Below are 21,354 nucleotides of genomic sequence, written 5' to 3' on the forward strand. Positions count from 1 at the left end.
CATCAAAGTCATGTCTAACTCAGTAATCTTCTTATCTCCTGTGGATCATTATTCTCTTGGCCTTAGTCACTGCAGGGGACAAAACTGTCAGGAAAATAAAGTAGCCTTCTAACAAGTAATAAATGCTTTCATTAGAATATGATGAATATTTGGAGTGAAAAAGCAGATAGATCCAGTTAGGTTACTTATAATTTGTTGTTTATCTTTGAAGAGAAAATGTAGTGTAAGTGATGCTGAAAGCAGGAAACCGTGGGCATCTTAAGATCAGAGAGAGAGGACACATACTTCGGTTGGTATAGTGATTGGCTTGTAACCATGATGCCCTGGATTCAACCCTCAACAATAGATACCAGGCATCAGGTAGAAGGAGGAAGAATACATGTTCAAAACCCTCTTTGACTACATAGTAAGATCAAGGTTAACTTGAGTTATATGAGATCTTGTCTCAAAATAAGTGAAAGGAATGCAGCAAAGAAGAGAAGGAAGGAAGAAAGGACGAAAGGGAGGGAGAAAGTAAGGGAGGGAAAAAGGGAGAAAGGAAGGCAGGGAGGGAAGGAGGAAGGAAGGAAAGGAAGAAGTACATGGCATGAACAGTTGAGTTGTGGAAACATGGGAGTATTTAGTGCAGATGAAAAATATGTCTTTTCCAGGGTAGTGACACAAGATTTGCTGAAGGTAGGAATATGAAGATAGGAGTAAAAATGGTAATGTAAGCATTTAAGACTAAATTAGTGTAATGGGTAATTAGTATAAAAATAAAATGACAAATTCCTAAGATAAGACAAGTAGATGTCATCTCCTCTCTGAGTTGTTAAGGTCCAGAAAAGGAGGCACCCATAACAGTATTAAACCACAAAATTAAACTTCTACCAAAACTTGCATAAGTCTTGCAGACCTTTAATGTTTTGGATTAACATAATAGATGTACATGAAATATAGAATTTAATTTAATTGACTCAACCAGAATAAGTTCTAATTTTGAACAGAATCATCTTATTCTTCCTACCTCTTATTCTATTAGTATTTATTAATGTTATTTTTACTGTTGGTATTTTTGTCTTTTCCCATTAAATGTTTAATACATGTGATTAACATTTCACTATATTTGCAAACTACAAATATAAGTATAAATACATGTACTCTAAAAAAGAGTAATACTTCTATTAAACGGGATCTAATAGCCTTTAATCAGGAATAATGTCATCAAGCAAAGTAAATGACATCCAAGGTGTCTGTGTGAAAGCGTCTAATGGCTCTGTAAAAATGATTTCAAGTGTGGCCAGGGGTGTCTTTTGGGAATGGCATACAAATAGAAAATCATTCCCAGCTGAACAGTTTATTTTACTGTTGAATCTTTCTGAAGCAGACAACAGTGTGGAAATTGCTTCTGGTGTGGCAGTTATTTGGCTGACAGCTATGTGTCAGGTTATTTACACTTGCATTACTTCTTCAGATATAGTGGGGTGATTTTACACAAGAGCAACACATTTGTAAACAATTTCCCTATATCCAGGGAATTTCATCAGACATCGCCTCAGGTTCAACATTCCTCCCAGCATATTGTACCTCCATAAATATATTATCTGGTGTTTATTTCTTAGAAACAAAGCAAAACAAAATGAAACAACAACCAAAAACAAAACAAAACAATAAAGAGCAGGGTCTTGTCAATGACATTCGGTAAGGTTCTGAAGAAAATTACTCAGGTGTCTTGTGCGAATTGGTGAGTGAAATTTTAAAATTACACTCTGTTTCAAAGAAGGTCTGCCTCCAGGTTTGCGTGACTTCCTTAACCTGTCACGGTACTCTCTTACAGTCTCACTGCTAAAGAGGCATTGTGGTACAGAGGTGTTTATATTATCCAATACTGACTGCCTGGGTTTCAGACTTATTGCAGGTTTTTCTGTGAGCAGTGGGATGCTTTAAACAACAGAAAAGTAGACCGTTCCCCAACATTACAAGCTGAACTCACTTGAACTGCTGAAAGCTCTAGGTCCACCTTGAGTTACTGATATTACAAAATGTAGAGAGTAAATCATAACAACCTTATTACAAAGTACTTTGGAATGTCCTCTATGTTCTAAATTGTAAGACAAACCTGAACACTATCTGCAATGGCTGGGAACCCCAGCAATGTTGTATTATTAGATATTAAATATAATCATCCATATCTACTGTCATTGTTATGGTGACAATAATATCGGTCTTGCTACATCTCTTAAACATGGACATTAATTGGAGCATGTACAGAACCATGTTTCATGTGAATCCGAGTAGAAAGTACACTGAAGCAGTTTTGAATTTGACAGTGTACAAGTAGTATTCAAAAAGATACAATGAAAGAAAGTAGACATTAGTTAATTCTTGTCATACCCAAAAAAACGCATATGATCTCTCCAGTGGTCATAGTTGTTCATGTGTGTGCACTCAGAACTGTAGTGTAATGAAGCAGTTTCTGGATTTTTTTTCTGTTAGCTTGGTGTATTTTTATGGAAATATTGTCGTAGGACTGTCATATAGGTTTATATCTGAGTCTTTGGCCTGCTTTTAATGTCCATTGGATTCCATCGATTTGCCTTGTCCAGCGTTCACGTGAGGTCTTTTGCCTTGTCATGTCCTAATTTGTCCTGTTTTGCTGTTATCTCTTGGAGGCCTGCTCTTTTCTGAAGTGGAAATAGAGGGGGAATGGATCGAGAAAAAGAGGTGTCGAGATGCTAGATGAGAGGGGGAAATGTGGGTCGGATCATTGTATGAAAGAAGGATATATTTGAAATGTTTAAAAAGGAATAAGAGGAGAAAAACTATTTCTTGCATGATTTTTTTAATTCTTTTGAAAACTCTTGACACTGGGAGGTCTTGGGGGGAAATTAGTTTCATTATGTTTTTCTTACACCTTTGAGTTAACAAACAAGAATAACTGAGCATCAGGCCCTAAATTTCCCCGTTATTCCCACAAAATTCAGTCCTACATGAATTAATCCAAAACTGAGTAAAGGGCTCAGCTGGATGGTAGAAGGATTTCTGGCAGCTAGATAAAAGCCAACATTTCCCAGAAACCGGGAAACAGGCTCCTGTCTGCCAAAAGAAGTAAGCCATTTCCCTGTCTTCGGCTGAAGGGACTCATTACTCTATTGGCATATACCTGTGGTGCTTTTTAGCTCCTCAAAGTCTATGCCAGCCTCCAGGATCCTTCATCCCCTAACCATGTGTATTCCACAGGCTTCCGACATCCCAGGTAACTCCTATTCATTCACTAGGTAATAAAAAGAATTTTCTGAACTCTGTTATAATTCTCATTCCCTATGATGGCCATGTCCAGTCTGCGTGTCTCTCTGCTGTGGACACTTCTATATACACCTGGATGTTTTTCTTTCTTCTCTACAAGATCAACATTTTCCCTAATCATGGGAAGTCATCTCAGGGTGTTTGTTTGTTTTTCCTGCTTTCTCATTTAGTCTGGGGACCTGGAATCTCAATCTAAGTCTCATTTCTGGTGTTTTATTCTATGTAATAAGTTTAATTTGCTCTGCATTCCATTGGCTGACTCTTTATTTGCATATTTGATATTCAATGTGGAGTGTAATCAATTATCAAACCTTAATTTTACTCAAATACTGCCATTATCATGTTATGATTTAGGATACAATTTTGTTTATCTGCTTCCTAAAATGCAGGATGAAGTCTGTCCCAAAATTGAAGAGGATGAAGTGCAGAGATGCGTGTGGGCTTCTGCTGTTAATGTCAAAGACAAGTTCATTTATGTTGCTCAGCCAAATTTGGACAGAATCTTGATTGTTGATGTGCAGTCCCAAAAAGTTGTTCAGGTATGATGACGGGAATTTATGGAAATAAAACGTCAAATATATATTTGCTTGAGTCTTAGATTATCTGCCACCTAAATTGTTTACTGAAATTTAATTGTCATTACAAACATGGTTCATTACAATAGTAATATTTACTACACAATTTCACAAGTAGGTAAATATTATTAGATGATTACTACTAATAAAACAGGCATGTAGGTCAATAATACAGAAGACAACCTATAGTACACCCAGCCTTGATGATGGATTAACCACATGTTGATGTTTTGTCTCTACTATGAACCATCATCTTGGACCTCTTACTTCCAATATTACTTCCAGTACTATGCTGTGAGACAATTTGCCATAATTCAAAGGTAAAAATCGCCTACAGAACTTATTGCATCTTGTATATCTGTATCCAGAATTTGGACTTGGGCAGTTAAGACGATTGGCCTCAGTACAAAAAAAATGTAAGCTTAATCCTGCCTTATAAGATACACATTACTCTGAAATAGGAATAATGATTATATCCATTTTAGAGTTACATTTAAGTTAAAATAAGTTAATGCATGTATCACATTCAGAGTAGACCATTATATATGAAGAGCCACATATATTTATCACCTATTTACTCTCAAAGTGCCTTAGAGACAGTAACACCCATGACACTTTTTAATCATGCAGTATAGATAAAAGCTAAAGTCAATATTGTTAAGAAATTGACACACACACATATCTTGATTCCTGTCTAAAGGAACAAAACCTAGCTAAAAAATAGAAGGATTGATAAATCTGCTATTAATAACATTACATGTGTCCATCTGTCCAACCATCCAACAGTCATCTACTCATGCTGTAATCATAGATTAATAGTTACCAGAAGATATGTTGGCTATAAAAAAATGAATGGCATTGATTTTGATACAAAGTTCTGGTGCATGTCAGAGTCTAAGTCCTGAGATGACATTGAGTCTAATGGTTCAGTTTCTGATGTAAAAATGAATGCTAATATCTTGAATAAAATTATGAACAGATATTCAACTAGAAAATTCTAAGGTATCCAGGCTTTCACATTTATCACAGAGATCCAATTTAATTCCCCCTTACATACTGTGAGAACAAATAGCCTGAATGTTACAGTTCATTTGCATATGATTTGGAGGCTGTTGAATTTTGACAAGGGTAGTTTTATTTTGATTTACTCTGAGATAGGTCATTGAAAATTAGAGGCATTTGGTCTGAAATGATCAGGTCTCCTTGCCAGAATTTTAAAATTAAATGTATGGTCTGAGACTAATCAAGCTGGTCTCTAAAATCAATTTTAAATAGAAACTGACACTTACTGAATATATATTTTCTACTAGATGTTCAAAAGAGGAAAGGCCAGTATCACTTATTATTCATAGAACTTTGCCCTCAGACAATGATGTTAAATTAAAAATTAATAGAGGTAATGGATAATAAAATGGCCAAATACTATGCAATTACCACATAAATCGTATTATTTTTAAATCTTTGTTATAGCTGTAAAATACTAGGAAATCATAAGAGCTCATGCAATTTGAAATCAGAGAAAGGTACATTCTAATACAACTATGAATCTTGTGAGTTTTTGCCTCAAGTTTGACACTTAGGATAAAGAATTGTGTGTGACTCCAATGGAAATCTCTTTAGGATAATGAAATGATTCTGTCTTCATTACCCCATCAGAACACTTCCTACCCAAAATATAATTACATTCATTTAAACATTATATCTAGTGTCAGATTTCTTATATTATATACATAGAAACGTATAATATGAATCATTTGATTCTGGCTTCTGGGTCTGGTAGTTGTTTATGCATCAGAGTTTTATTTTTATGCAGACTGGGTTTGAATTATTATTTTGGTGTAAGAAATTTATGAGAGTTAATGATTCATAATTATGGAGTCTATATTTGTATATTCATCCATGTAAAATTAAGCACAACATCAAAACCATCAATTAAAACATTCTGTAGTCTTCTGTAGGCACACATTTTCAGAGATATTGTCAGTGGACATGTCTAACTCATAGATTTAATTTTTTTTCACATAAAGAAATTATCTAGAAAGATGATAAGACTTTAAAAAAAGGATATAATGTGCCTAGAGGTAAGCAATATCTAGACATGAATCATAGTGTTGTAGTACATGTATTCAGTGTTATTAAATGATGTATGCTAAATAATTTATTTATGAACACATGCACTCATAGTCAGTCACATAGAGGTTTGAACAGCTATAATATTGTACCCCAAAATATAGGCACCTGATGTTATAATTCCTCTTAAAAATGAACACTTTAATACTCTGTAGTGTAATGTTTTATACTCATTTTACTTTACTACAATTACTTTAATTGTTTAAAATTATTGGACAATAAAACAACATTCAAATTTGATTACTCTGAAGATTACCAGTAGCTGTATAATTGTGTTCTATTTTGGTGTTCATGGGTACACTGAATTACACTGATATGTATAAAATTGTATATACATGACCATACATACATGCACACACACACACACACATATACATGCATATATAGGAATGTAATATATGAGGTGAAATATGAAAAGCAATATTGTCTTAAAGATGTATATATATATATTTAATTTTAATAGTCAAATTTTGAAAATATCATACTATTTAACAGTTTTAAAATAACAGGTGATAGTATTAGTGGTTGATTTCTATGAAAACATATTTTAAAATTCTAATGAGTAGTAGTAGTGAAATTGTTAGTAAAAGTAGATGGACAATTCCTTAGTGGAGCTCTTTCTCGTAATTCTACATTAATGCACATTTTAAAAATAACAACACTGGGTATAAATACCTTTTACTGTCACAACAATGTCTGTATTATAATCACCTGTGAAACTGAAAATCCCAGAATATAACCTAAAATTTAATCAGATTATAAAATAATAACTTATGCAATGCCAAATAAAAGTTTATATGGGGCAACCATTTTTTAGCCATTATTTTTTTGACAAAGCAGTTCTGAATTAATAATAGTTCAGTACAATATTCAAGATCAAGGCAAACCCAGCTTGGAAAGGCTTGTGAGTCGTTGCTTGAAGGAAGCAAGAGGAGGCAGGCTATTGCTTTTTTCAAAGATACACACGAGAGGAAAGGGAAGCCGCATACCTTAGAGATTGAGTAGGAGACAGATAATCTTTTGGGTAATGTTCACATCTACTGGAAAACAATAATAGCAGCCTAGTTTGTTATCTTTAATTTTGTTTTGCAGAAATATTATATTATACCACAAAAAATAAACTATAATTGAAATTAGAACTGAAATTGCTTGTGTTGGAAATGAGAAAAATTACTTAAGCATTAAGTTTTATGTGCGAATGAGCAAAGTAATGTACATACATGTAAAACATTAAAATTTAACTATCAAAGGGATGTTCATTCTGTTTAAGGTTGAATTGTATTAGCATTTAACAATGGATGGAAAGAAGTCACAAATACTTAAATATTATAGAAATGGTGGTGGGAAGGGTTTCTGGGTGAAGTTCTTTGCTGCCAATCTTAAGCTTAATCATCAGAACATACATGGCAGAAGGACAGAGTGTATTCTACAGATTTTCTTCTGATATGTAAATATGAGTCACAGAGTGTGTGTATCCATATATATATACTCACAACACAACACACACATCAAATGAAAAAATTACATTTTCTGCAAGCTATTGTTAGCCATTCTGAAACTGTAACACTTTTAGAAACTTGGAACTTAAGACAACAAATATGGTTGAGGACGGTGAAGTTAAAAAAATAACACTCCCCTCAAAAAACATGAAAAATAAAAACAAAAACATAAAAGACACATAAATATGACCTAAGGGTCCAGAGAGTTAACAGACTTTTTACAGATATATTGACTGAAGTTTTCAAAAGCAAAAGAGGTAGAAATGAAATGTTAGGATACTTAGAGATATTATGAATTGACCAACATTTTTATCGTCAATGAAATCCACCAATACAACTTCCCAAGGGTTTATTAGTCTCCAAGAAAAAGTTAAAAGTACCTAACAGCATGATGTCTTGTGCAATTCTAAACAGTTCTTATAAATAATAATTTAAAAAAAACCAACAACAACAAGGGCTCCTCAACAAGTCAATTAACAACAATGAATCAAAGTGATATGAAAATATTAAACTCATTAAAGGAAAGCAAAAGTAATACCCCTTCTGTTCAAGCATAAGGACTTGAGTCTCAATATCCAGTAACTACATAAAAATAAAAAAGTTGAACGTGGCCAGTGTGGAGAGAGATGAGTTCCAGGAGCTTCTTAGCATATCAAGTAGTTAAAAGTTAAACTTCATGTTTAGTAACAGATCTTGTCCAATAGGAGTATGACTAGGGGTAGAAGAAAAAAATACTCAGTGATTTTCTCTGGACATTGGATGTATGCACATAGCTAATCCCACAGATATGTGTGTGCTCTCACATATACAAATGCATATATACACCCTAAAAACCTAATTAATCTGTAAAATTATATAAAAGAGGATATAAATGAAAAAAAAAAGAAGAAAGAATCAATCCACCAATAAATACAGAAAAGAAAAGATTCTTCTACACATGAAAGAAAATGTAAGGCCTTCATGAATAATCAAAAGTTCATACTTGGTCATTATTCTTTTTTTTTTAAACGACTTTATTTTACAAAACAATGATAAATGTACAGATTTTAAACATTTTTTGCTTAAAATTATACATTTTTGTCAGTACTGTTTTTTCAGACATTAAAATAATTTTTACATAAAACCATGTGAATATATTTTTTTAGTCAGTACTTGATTTTTTTCAAGGGCTTGACAGTATGCATTGAAAACCTAATAGTTACAATAAGCGTAAAGTACATGCAAAACAAAACGCAACATGGAAATAGTCAAAGTCTTCTTGTTTTGTAAATATATGTATATTTTTTGTTTTCTTTATTTCTTGGACTTCATACAGTCTGTGAGTTGTTTCTGGGGGAGTGCAAGCCTCTGGGGTTAGCATCCCACTATCAGTGACTGCATATTATGTCTGTTCTTTTGTGACTGGGTTATCTCACACAGGATGATATTCTCTAGATGCAGCCATTTTCTTAAGAATTTGGTTAAGTCATTGTTTCTGGTGGCTGAGTGGTATTCCATTGGGTATATGTACCACAATTTTTGTATCCATTCATCTTCTGAAGGACATCTGGGTTCCTTCCAGCTTCTGGCTATTATAAATAGAGCTGCTATGAACATTGTGGTGCATATATCTTTGTTGTGTATTAAAGTGTCTCTGGGGTATATGCCCTGAAGTGGAATAGCTGGGTCTTCAGGTAGTACTATATCCAACTTTCTGAGGTATCGCCAGACAGATTTCCAGAGTGGTTGTATTAGCTTGCAACGCCACCAACAGTGGAGAAGTGTTCCTCTTTCTCTGCAGCCTCGCCAGCATCTGCTGTCTTCTGAGTTTTGGATCTTGGCCAATCTGACTGGTGTGAGGTGGAATCTCAGGGTTGTTTTGATTTGCATTTCCCTGATGGCTAAAGAGGTCGAGCACTTCCTCAGGTGTTTCTCGGCCATTCCGTGTTCCTCAACTGAAAACGTTTTGTTTAGCTCTGTACCCCATTTTTTAATAGGGTTATTTGATTCTCTGGTGTCTAGCTTTTTGAGTTCTTTGTACACCTTGGATATTAGGCCTCTATCTGATGTGGTGTTGGTAAAGATCTTTTCCCATTCTGTCGGTTGCCGGTTTTGTTTTCTTGACGATGTCCTTAGCCTTACAGAAACTTTGCAATCTCATTAAGTCCCATTTGTTAATCTTTGACCTTAGAGCTTGAGCCATTGGTGTTTTGTTCAGGAAATTTTCTCCTGTGCCTATGTGTTCTAAGGTTTTCTCTACTTTCTCATCTAATAGTTTCAGTGTATCTGGTTTAATGTGGAGATCTTTGATCCACTTACACTTGAGCTTTGTACAAGGAGATAAGAACGGGTCTATTTTCATTCCTTTGCATGCTGAGTGCCAGTTGGACCAGCACCATTTGTTGAATAGGCTGTCCTTTTTCCATTGAATGTTTACTGCTCCTTTGTCAAAAGTCAGGTGACCATATACATGAGGGCTCATTTCTGGATCTTCTATTCTATTCCATTGATCCACATGCCTATTTCTGTACCAGTACCATGCAGTTTTCAGCACAATTGCCTTGTAATATAGCTTGAGGTCAGGGATAGTGATTCCCCCAGATGTTTTTTTGTTGTTGAGGATGGATTTCGCTATTCTAGGTCTTTTGTTACTCCATATGAAATTGCACATTGATCTTTCCAATTCCATGAAGAACTGGGTTGGAATTTTGATGGGGATTGCATTGAATCTGTAGATTGCTTTTGGTAGGATGGCCATTTTTAAGATGCTGATTTTTCCAATCCATTAGCATGGGAGATCTTTCCATTTTTCTGAGATCCTCTTCAATTTCTTTCTTTAGAGGTTTGAAGTTCTTGTCATATAGGTCCTTCACTTCCTTAGTTAGAGTCACACCAAGGTATTTCATAGTTTTTTTAACGATTGTGAACGGTACGTTTTCCCTAATTTCTTTCTCCACATGTTTGTCCTTTGAGTACAGGAAGGCTACTGATTTGTTTGAGTTAATTTTGTATCCAGCCACTTTGCTGAACTTGTTTATCAGCTGTAGGAGTTCTCTGGTGGAATTTTTGGGGTCACTCAAGTACACTATCATGTCATTGGCAAAGAGTGATGTTTTTATCTCTTCCTTTCCGATTTGTATCCCCTTGATCTCCTTTTGCTGTCTAATTGCTCCAGCCAGGACTTCCAGTACTATGTTGAATAGGTAGGGGGAGAGTGGGCAGCCTTGTCGAGTCCCTGATTTTAGTGGGATTGCTTCAAGTTTCCTGCCATTAAGTTTGATGTTGGCTGTTGGTTTGCTGTATATTGCTTTTATTATGTTTAAGTATGGGCCTTGGATTCCTGTTCTTTCCAGGACTTTTAATATGAAGGGGTGTTGATTTTTGTCGAATGCTTTCTCAGCATCTAGTGAGATGACCATGTGATTTTGGTCTTTTAGTTTGTTTATATGGTGGATTACGTTGATGGATTTTCTTATGTTAAACCATCCCTGCACTTTCAGAGATTCACTGAGAATACTGGTAAAATAAAAGAACAATCATTTGGCAAAATAAATATGAAAAGATTTCAATGTAGATAAATTCATAGTCATTAAGAAGAACCAGCAATTATAACCCTTCAAACCTTAATTTGCTACATGAATTAAAAGCAGTATAAATGAAAGAACTATGAATTTAAATGTGATTGTACAAGTGAGTAGATCAGATCAGCATCTCATTCTAAATTTACTCAAATTTTAAATTTCCTTTGAGAGAAAAAGAGGAATTAAAATATTTAATCAGTGACTCTTGACCACAAAAAAGTTTAACTCAAATGTGTAGGAAACAAAAGAGAAAAAAATTAAAAAATAATTAGCAAGAAATGTCAAAAACACAAACTAAATCTCAGCCTTATAAAAAATAAGTGCATTCCAACAAATTTACATAAATGTACAAAGAAGAGGAAGAAAATCTCAAATCACTAGTATCGTCTGATAGTGAATTATTTATAGCTTAAAGCTGTCTGGTGAACAAAGGCGCAAATGAAAGAACACTAAATCAATGGAGTGAAACTCTGTAAAGGCAAAGTTATAATATACCAGAAAAGGAAGTGTCGTGAATTATCAAACTTTCAATGGCACAGCACTGTGACCCTGCAATACAAGCACTGCTGACTGCACATAGCCACACAGTGCTGAAAATGAGATGAGAACTCGCCATCGATGCCCTACAGTGGGTGAATGCTCATAAAGTAAAATAGAGTTTTTTTAAACTCATTAAACTGAAGGAAAGGCCATCTAGAGACTGCCCCACCTAGAGATACATCCCATCTGCTGATACAAATCCAAGACATTAGTGCTGATTCCAGGAAGTCTTAGTGGCAGGAGCCCAGTATAGTTGTACCCTGAGAGGCTCTTTCAGAGCTGGACATATGTAGATATACACAGCCAAACATTGGACTAAATTGGGGACCCCAATGGGGAAATTATGTCAAAAACTGTAAGAGCTGAAGACGTTTGCAACCTCATAGGAAGAACAAAAATATTAACCAACTAGACTCCACAAAGCTCTTAGGTTAACCACGGCTCTAGCTGGATATGTAACAGATATCTAGCTGGATATGAAGCCTTTTCTGGCTTCACTGGCAAGGGAGACCCTTGGTCCTTAGGAAGCTTGACCCAGGATAGGGGAATGCTAGACTACTGAGACATAAGTTGGTGGGAAGTTGGGGAGCACTCTCTTAGAGGCTGTGGGAAGAAAGGAGGGAATCAGGCTTGTGAAGGGGAAACTGGAAGTGGGATAACATTTGAAATGTAAATGAATAAAATAACCAATAGAAACATGATATTCTGTCTCAGCCTAGCAAGACTAGAATTATAAACAACTGACATTCACCCAACATCTTTATAGGTTTAAAGAAGCCTGAATTTAATCTTCTTGATTGTGTAACAGATGTAAATGCTTAACCACTGAGCAACTTCCTACCCCCAATATTTTTAGAATGTACATTATATGTACATATATTATATTATGTTATTTTATGTATATTATACTCTTCTGATATATATATATATGAAAACCTATGATTACCAAATAACCTTAAATTTTTCTGCTCCCCCTTTTTTCTTCAGTATTAGAGATGGAATTCTGGGCCTTCAGTTGGTTAGGCAAGTAGTCCAGCATGTGACTAAGCTAAGGTCTAACCCACTCATTCTAGAAAGATGCCATTAGAATGCTTCTATCTCTTCATTTAAACAATAATAAAGTTAGGTAATTTTAAATTTATTTAAGCTCTCTTTGCCTTCTACATATAATTTTAGCTCATTTATATCTTTAGATAATGAGTTTCCTAACTCCATTACTGGCTGTGTGAATAAATATATCCTTATATTTGTCTCAAAATTATTTTATCAGTGTGTGCATTTTTCAGACTTTGAATATGAATGCTTAAAAGCAAAATGTGCATATCCTCATGACTTTCTTTCTGTATGCATAGTAATTTTTATGGTCTTAAATACTCTCATGATTTTTCGTTGAATCTAAAAAACAATTTAAAAATGAAAAAGATTTTAGACATTTAAATCAAGTACTCTGATGATGAAGGCCTAATCCGTTTAACTCAAACTTAAAGATAATATTCCTATCTATTAAAATCTAAATTAAGATATATACTTTCTATTTTAAATGTAATCCAAAGGTAGAACATGGAAAATTTATTGTAAATTTTAAAGTATAAAAAAGTTACAAAATGTATCTTTTCTGTGTTTGTTCACATGTGAGCTTTGTCTTGAAACTAGCTTTTACTCATATTCAAATGCTTTATCTTTCCAGCCTGTATTCGGTATTACCACTTCTGTCTCTCATGGGGAACGAGACAAAAAGTAGTAACCATAATAAAAATCAGTTATCTACTAAATACTATAAGAAGTGCTGTAGAATTCATTTTCCTGTTTGTAAATGGAAAGATAATAACCAGAAACAAATGCATTGTTTCTAGATGGAATACATATTAATTACATATACTAATACATACACATTAGCAAAGCCACTGCACTTAATTAAATGTGCCCTTCAAGGTTGCTTCTTAGATTCAAATAAGTCCACAGTAAGTTATAGAGCTGCATTTGACACAAAGGCCTTGGCCAAGCTAGAGTCTCTGCTCTAAAGATGCATTTACAACACATACAATGCAGAAACTGTGAACTCTTGTGACTTCTTGGGAGTTCTAGCACTGTAGTTGCACACACACACACACACACACACACACACACACACAGACACACACACACACACACACACACAAAATGCTCACCATCCCAGAGTTATGAACTAACATATGATACCATATTTATGTATTTTTTCCTGTGCACTATTTGCCTTTTTGGTCCTGTGTTATATGCATGTTTGAGGACTACAGACTATTCAACTTTAAGTTTCATTGCTGCACGTTATTTTTGGAAGGGTGACTAGTTTCTTGTCATATAAAAATTCCCAGCTTTGGTCTCAAGTTGATTGAGATCACAGAATATCTATAAACCTTGTTTTCAATAAATCATTTTTATTTGTAGCAACAAGTATAAAATCCCAATAATTTAATAGTATATCTAAACTTGATATTGTTTAAAACATCAAATGGTTTCAATTATTGTCTAGAGCTGCACACAGATGATGTTTGGCTGTATAGAATATTAACTAGTAAACAACTGACCTCATTTTCTTTTCTATGAAACAAGATTCTGTTCTGCCCGGGTGCAGCAGTGGCTTAGTGTGACACCTCGGGAGTATTACTGGGATCATCAGCAGTCTCCTCCAGCCATTATCCCATTATCTTGAGAAGCTACATCATTAGTTTAAATTAGGTTCACTTAATTAGCCAGCTGGTACTCTCCTTGTCAGACTGGTAAACAAGCTGTGTTGTACTGTTCCCTTGTGTCAGGTCTGAGGCTCTCTTCTCTGTCTCTCTGCTGTTGTCAGTGTTTCTCCACCACAAAGTCAACCATCTCTACAGAGTCTAATGCACCTTGTTCATGAGCAGTGCTCTATGTCTTTGTATTTGTTGTAGGTGCCCCTGAAATACTGGTGACTCATTATGTCACTTCTGTACATGAACATTAGTGTCTATAGGTCAACAAAGATATAAACAATGATTTAAAAAGTAAATTAATCCTGAAAACTCATCTGAAATTAGACTGGGAACACTGTGTTTAATATTATAGAAAAGCCTCTTGATGCCTCAATAAAGCAATAATGCACTAAAAAAATCCTTGTATTACTGTTCCATATTTAGTTTATTTTCAATAATGTTTACAAAGCCAAGAGGAACTTATTTTGGCTCATCAGAAAAAAAAATACAGCACTGAACACATTATGTACAGAAAATAATCATTTTAGAGCCTGAAACTCTAAAAATAATAACATGCTTGTTACTTGAAAAATTTTCAGGAAAGGTTAATATTCCAACAGAACTTCAGACAGTGTGAGGCAGTAGATTGGTTTGTATAGAATCAGACAAAACTGAGAAGTATTTGTGCAAAACATCTACTATATCGTCAGTAAGGAAAAAACTTAGGTTCTTTTTACTACAATATCAGATATATTCTTTTAAAAAATCTGGAATATTTTATTAGGTCAAATAAGTTTGGTTCAGTCATTCCTGTTAAAAGTCCTCCAAAGAATTACAAGATAATTCTGTTTCTGGAGGATTCCCGTGGAAGAGTCTGAAATTAAATTTTCTAGCAAAATAATATTTATAATGTAAACCATGTCAAGGAAGATAATATTCAACAGTGGTTAAACTTGAGAGAAAGATAATTACACACCAGCACATCATATTTTAAGCAAACATCCCAGAGAACTGTTTTTTAAATATATATATATTATTTTTCTTGAAGCAAAAATAGGTAGGTTAACCATAGAAACAATTGAACAAAAAAATCAATGTGTGCAACCACATGTATCAAATCCGTGTCATTGAACCATGTTGAGTTTAGGAGTCCCAAATAGATTTGAATGCGGCCCACCCCATTTGGAAATGCAGTGATGTTAAAATGTCAAATATGTAAACACCATAGGTGGTATCCGCTTCATGAACTCCTATTTAAATATAGCAAATGAGCATCCATGGGAGATGGCCCCGACCCATTTGTATATGTCTTGTGATGGAAAAATTCTATCACACTTTTAAGCCATTACCTAAAAAGACCAACACTGGAATCTACGAATGGAGCCCACCTCCATCTAAGGACATGTATATGGTACATTTTTTAATCTTTATTTTATTTTAAAAAAACAAAGATAAGTTTACAAATTTTCAGGATTTTCACATAAAAGTATAAGGGTACATTTCTTAAGGTTGTAATTAAGTATTTTGGGGTACATATATATACACATTTGTATGTATATAACAATAATATAAGAAAAGAGGCTATTAGTTTGAGGGGATAGGAGAAAAACTAGGAGGGGCTGTAGAGAGGAAAGAGGGACGTGATACAGTTCTATTTTAATTAAAATATTCTTTTCTTTTCTTGAACTTAACACAGTTAGTGAGTTGTTTCTGGGATGTTCAGAGCTTTAAGGGGTTAGTATCCCATTATCAGTGACTCCATATTATGTCTGTTCTTTTGTGACTGGGTTACCTCACTCAGGATGATATTCTCTAGATGCATCCATTTTCTTAAGAATTTCATTAAGTCATGGTTTCTGATAGCTGAGTAGTACTCCATTGTGTAAATGTACCACAATTTTTGTAACCATTCATCCACTGAAGGACATCTGGGTTCTTTCCAGCTTCTGGCTATTATAAATAGAGCTGCAATGAACTCTGTGGTACATGTATCTTCCTTGTATGTTGGAGCGTCTCTGGGGTAAATGCCCGGTAGTGGAATAACTGGGTCTTCAGCAAGTACTATGTCCATTTTTCTGAGGAACCCCCAGACTGATTTCCAGAGTGGTTGTATCAGTTTGCAATCCCAGCAGCAAGAGGGAAGTGTTCCTCTTTCTCCACATTATCTCCAGCATCTGTTGTCATCTGAGTTTTGGATCTTGGCCAATCTGACTGGTGTGAGGTGGAATCTCAGGGTTGTTTTGATTTGCATTTCCCTGATAGATAAGGATGTTGAGCACTTCCTTAGATGTTTCTCAGCCATCCTGTATTTCTCAATTGAGAATTTTTTGTTTAAGACTGTACCCTATTTTTTAATAGGGTTGTTTAATTCTCTGGTGTCTAGCTTTTTGAGTTCTTTGTACACCTTGGATATTAGGCCTCTATCTGTTGTGGTGTTGGTAAAGATCTTTTCCCACTCTGTTGGTTACCATTTTGTTTTCTTGACAGTGTCTTTAGCCTTACAAAAACTTTGCAATCTCATTAAATTCCATATGTCAATCTTTGACTTTAGACCTCGAGCCATTAGTGTTCTATTCAGAAAATTTTCTCCTGTACCTTTGATTTCTAAGGTTTTCCCTACTTTCTCATCTAATAGTTTTAGTGTACCAGGTTTAATGTGGAGATCTTTGATCCACTTACACTTGAGCTTTTTACGAGGAGATAAGATAGGGTCTATTTTCATTCTTTTGCATGCTGAGTGCCAGTTGGACCAGCACCATTTGTTGAATAGGCTGTCCTATTTCCATTGAATGTTTATGGCTCCTTTGTCAAAAATCAGGTGACCATATACATGAGGCCTCATTTCTGGATCTTCTATTCCATTGATTCACGTGCCTATTTCTCTACCAGTACCATGCACTTTTCCGCACAACTGCCTTGTAATAAAGCTTGAGGTCAGGGATAGTGATTCCCGCAGATGTTTTCTTGTTGTTGAGAATGGATTTTGCTATTCTAGGTCTTTTGTTATTCCAGATGAAATTGTACATTGATCTTTACAACTCAATGAAGAACTGGGTTAGAATTTTGATGGGGACTGCATTGAATCTGTAGATTGCTTTTGGTAGGATGGCCATTTTCAAAATGTTGATCCTTCCAATCCATGAGCATGGGAGATCTTTCCATTTTCTGATATCTTCCTCGATTTCCTTCTTTAGAGGTTTGAAGCTGTTATCATACAGGTCCTTCTCTTGCTTAGTTAGAATCACACCAAGGTATTTCATAGTTTTTTGTGACTATTGTGAAGAATATCTTTTCCTTAAAATCTTTTTTTCACATGCTTGTCCTTTGAATATTGGAAGGCTACTGGTTTGTTTGGGTAATTTTATATCTAGCCACTTTGCTGAACTTGTTTATCAGCTGTAGGATTTCACTGGTGGAATTTGTGGGGTAGCTCAATACACTATCATGTCATCTGCAAATAGTAATGTTTTTGCTTCTTTCTCTCCAATTTGTATCCCTTTGATTTTTATTTGCTGTCTAATTGCTCGGGCCAGGACTTAAAGTATTATGTTGAATAGGTGGGGGAGAGTGGGCAGCCTTGTCCAGTCCCTAATTTTAGTGGGATTGCTTCAAGTTTCCCACCATTAAGTTTGATGTTGGCTGTTGGTTTGCTGTATATTGCTTTTATTTTGTTTAGGTATGGGCTTGGGTTCCTGTTCTTTCCAAGATTTTAACATGAAGTGGTGTTGGATTTTGTCAAATGCTTTCTCAGCATCTAGTGAGATAACCATGTGTTTTTTTTCTTTTATTTTGTTTATATGGTGTATTACATTGATGGATTTCCTTATATTAAACCATCCCTGCATCCAAGGAATGAAGCCTACTTGATCATGGTGAATGATTGTTTTGATGTGTTCTTGGATTTGGTTTGCAAGGATTTTGTTGAGTATTTTTGCATCAATGTTCATAAGTGAGATTGGTTTGAAGTTCTCTTTCCTTGTAGGGTCTTTGTGTGGTTTAGGAAAGAGGATTATTGTAGCCTCAAAAATTAGTTAGGTAATAGTGTTCCATCGGATTCTATTTTGTGGAACATTTTGGAGAGTATTGGTATTATGTCGTCAATAAATGTCTGATAAAACTCTGCACTGAACCCATCTGGACCTTAGCTTTTTTGGTTGGGAGGATTTTGATGTCTGCTTCTATTTCTTTAGGTGTTATGGGATTATTCAGATGGTTTTCCTGGTCCCGGTTTAACTTTGGTATCTTGTATCTGTCTAGGAATTTATCCATTTCTATTTCCTCCAGATTTTCTAGCTTTGTTGAGTATAGGCTTTTGTAGTAGTATCTGATGATTTCTTGAATTTTCTCAGTTTCAGTCATCATTTCTCCACTTTCCTTTGTGATTTTGTTAATTTGGATACTCTCTCTTTGCCCTCTATTTAGTCTGGCTAAGGGTTTATCCAAATTCCTTCTTCCATTCCTTCATCTCTGGTTTTTTTTCCTCTAGTTTTTCGAGTTCTTTGAGTGTTTTTCTTGCTTTCTCTTTAAAAGCTTCTGATTCTTATTGCCTTTCCTCCTGTTCTTGTTTAAGGATCTGTATCATCATCTTGAGGTATGATTTTAGGTCTGCATCTTCTTTTTCTGGAGTGTTTGGCATTCCACTATTTGTTGTGAAGGGAGAACTGGGTTCTAGTGTTGCCAGGTTTTCTTGGTTTCCCTGGGGTTTGTTCTTTCGCTTTCCTCTTGCCATCTTGTTGTCAGTGATTGGTTCTTGCCTTTCACTTGTACCTGGCCTGTGTCCCTGGATCTCTGCTGTTCCTGGTGGTTGATGGTCCAAGCGCCTGTTCTGCTCAGAAGCTGCCAGCTGGGAACAGAGGGCCCAATGCCGTCGGGTTCCTGGGTTCCTGGATCAAGCCCAGCAGGCACACACTTTCTGTGTGCTCCACTGAGATCTCTCTGCCCCCAGGCTAGTCAGAATCTGTTCTCACCTGGTTCTCGCCAGTCCGGTGTGTCTGGGTGTCTGCTCTTCCTGGTTGGAAATGTATATCTTAAAGTCCCATACTTACTAGTACTTATGAAGAATCATTTGAATAGTGTAATTATTTTCGATAAACATAACAGTATTATTTTTCTTCATACCTTGAATTAATCTCAGCATGTCCAGTGCTGCAGCTTGTTTATTCTTACATGGATGGTGGGAGTCATTCCTGTAGAATGTTTAGTTGCCTGTAAATTTTGTTAGGCTTTAGGGGCTCACAGGTTTTTCCTTGGTAAATAAATAAATATATTTAACAAGTACCAGTTTTCTGCCCTTTCAGAAAAGATTGTTCTGGATTCTGATCATTTAAATTTTAGAAGTACATTTACAGATGTCTTGTAAAAATTCAACTCATATTTATCTCTTCTGAAAGCAGATGAGATCCGGAGAGTAGATATGTTTGCACAGTCCAATGAACAGTTAGGCTGCACTGGAGCCTCTCAACAGAGTGATCATCTACAGACATGTGCGGCCCTGCCCTACATTTTGTGAATGGAGTCACTTGAATGGTATAACATGTGTCTGTTCGCAGTTAAAATCCTAGAAGCAGACTCTTCCAAATAATCAATTTCTCTCTAATAAAGCAGATCACATTTGATTCACTTTTACCCATGTATCTTTTATTTTATTACTTTTTATTTGTCTTTGGTACATATTTATAATGAAATTGAAAAATGATTAAACTCAGAAGCGTATACTTTTAAAATGCTAAAATGCAGAACAATCAAACTGTTGTTGACACTTGTGTAGATAGTCTAAAATTCTTTTGGTCTTTTGAAATTTAATTATTAATGTCTATCTCGAATGTGCTTGAAGGAAATTAATCATAGACAAAAATCTCATATATTTCCTGACTTACATATTCTTACTTTATTATGTGTGCTTGTTTGTGTATTTGTGTACTTGACACAGCACATATGGCAATGACATAAGACTACATGCAGGATTCCATTCTCTCCCTCTACCCGGAGGGTTCTGTGGATGCATTTCTGGTCAAGCTAATATCCATAGAGACATCTTACCTCCTCTATAAGTTATCCTATTACAGTATCTGATCCTCCCGTGTATAAAATGTTCATATTTTATGACTCAATGAAAGTACCATATTTTACTTTAGCCTCTCATCCTGCTTTGCACTTCTTCCATGGAGCTGTCATTTATCAAATCAAGTTATTATAAATCTTTGTGAATTCATTTATTCTGTAAATTCTTTGAAGAAGAGACAGTATTTCTTTATTTTCTGCAATGTCATTGTTTCATTATTAAAATACTGTTTTGTTGGTAGAATAATCATGAAAACAATTCAAGTTTTACTAATACGCACGTCTATACATACTGCTTTGTAGAACCAGATGTTGGTTGAAAATCATGCTATGTGAGCAGACTAGCAGTGAGCTCTACTGCAGCCCAATGCTACCAGCAGCTACAGTAATAAGAGTTCAGTATTGCTTAATATTAGCCAGACACAGATATCCATTATCCATCCTAATAGTCACGAGGATTTTTGAAAGTAGATATTGTTAGTCCTATTTCACAAGAAAAATAAGGATAGTGACTTACTGTGGTTATCTTATTATTTTAAATAAAGGGTGTAAAATGCCTGCTCTTGAGCGTTACACATCCTGTATCTCACGCGCTCTGCCTTGTGGATTATAGCTTCCACCACAGGTATGGCTGCTGGAGAGACTATGAGTTTCTTTCTATCTTGTATGGGGAACAGTGCCTCCCAAATGTCCAGATTTAGTGAAGAATAAGTTTGAGGTCTCACAGAAAAACATCATCCCTGTGCATTCCTTTACTAGGAAGAAGTGTAGTAGAGTCTCTGGTGTAGATCACCTCTGATGGGCCAGCCATAGTTTCCTTACTACAGTGGCCATGCATCAGAACGGTATTACTCAAGGTCTCAGGAAAAGCAATAGCTCTAAGCTCTATCCGACTGGAAATTCCTATCAGAATCCCTTCTTAATCTTAAAGTCATTTACAGACTTTTGCCTATTGCCCTACTATATTCTTAAAACCAGGTACCATGACATTCTTTCTTGTTTGTTG

At 35.2% G+C, this 21,354-nt stretch overlaps 1 protein-coding gene across 3 annotated transcripts in view; it reads left to right on the plus strand.

Annotated features, from left to right (window-relative positions):
• The window catches only part of FSTL5 (follistatin like 5), a gene marked incomplete at both ends in the record, with an annotated part of 572,330 nt that overhangs the window by 501,328 nt on the left and 49,648 nt on the right, over nucleotides 1-21,354 (plus strand). For all 3 annotated transcript variants that reach the window (XM_080915373.1, XM_080915374.1, XM_080915375.1), the window contains one exon: nucleotides 3,675-3,824. In XM_080915373.1, the coding sequence (XP_080771499.1) occupies nucleotides 3,675-3,824 (150 nt within the window). The remainder of the gene's footprint in view (nucleotides 1-3,674; nucleotides 3,825-21,354) is intronic.

The sequence above is a fragment of the Micromys minutus genome (assembly GCF_963924665.1).
Source record: "Micromys minutus genome assembly, chromosome: 4".
Taxonomy (NCBI): domain Eukaryota; kingdom Metazoa; phylum Chordata; class Mammalia; order Rodentia; family Muridae; genus Micromys; species Micromys minutus.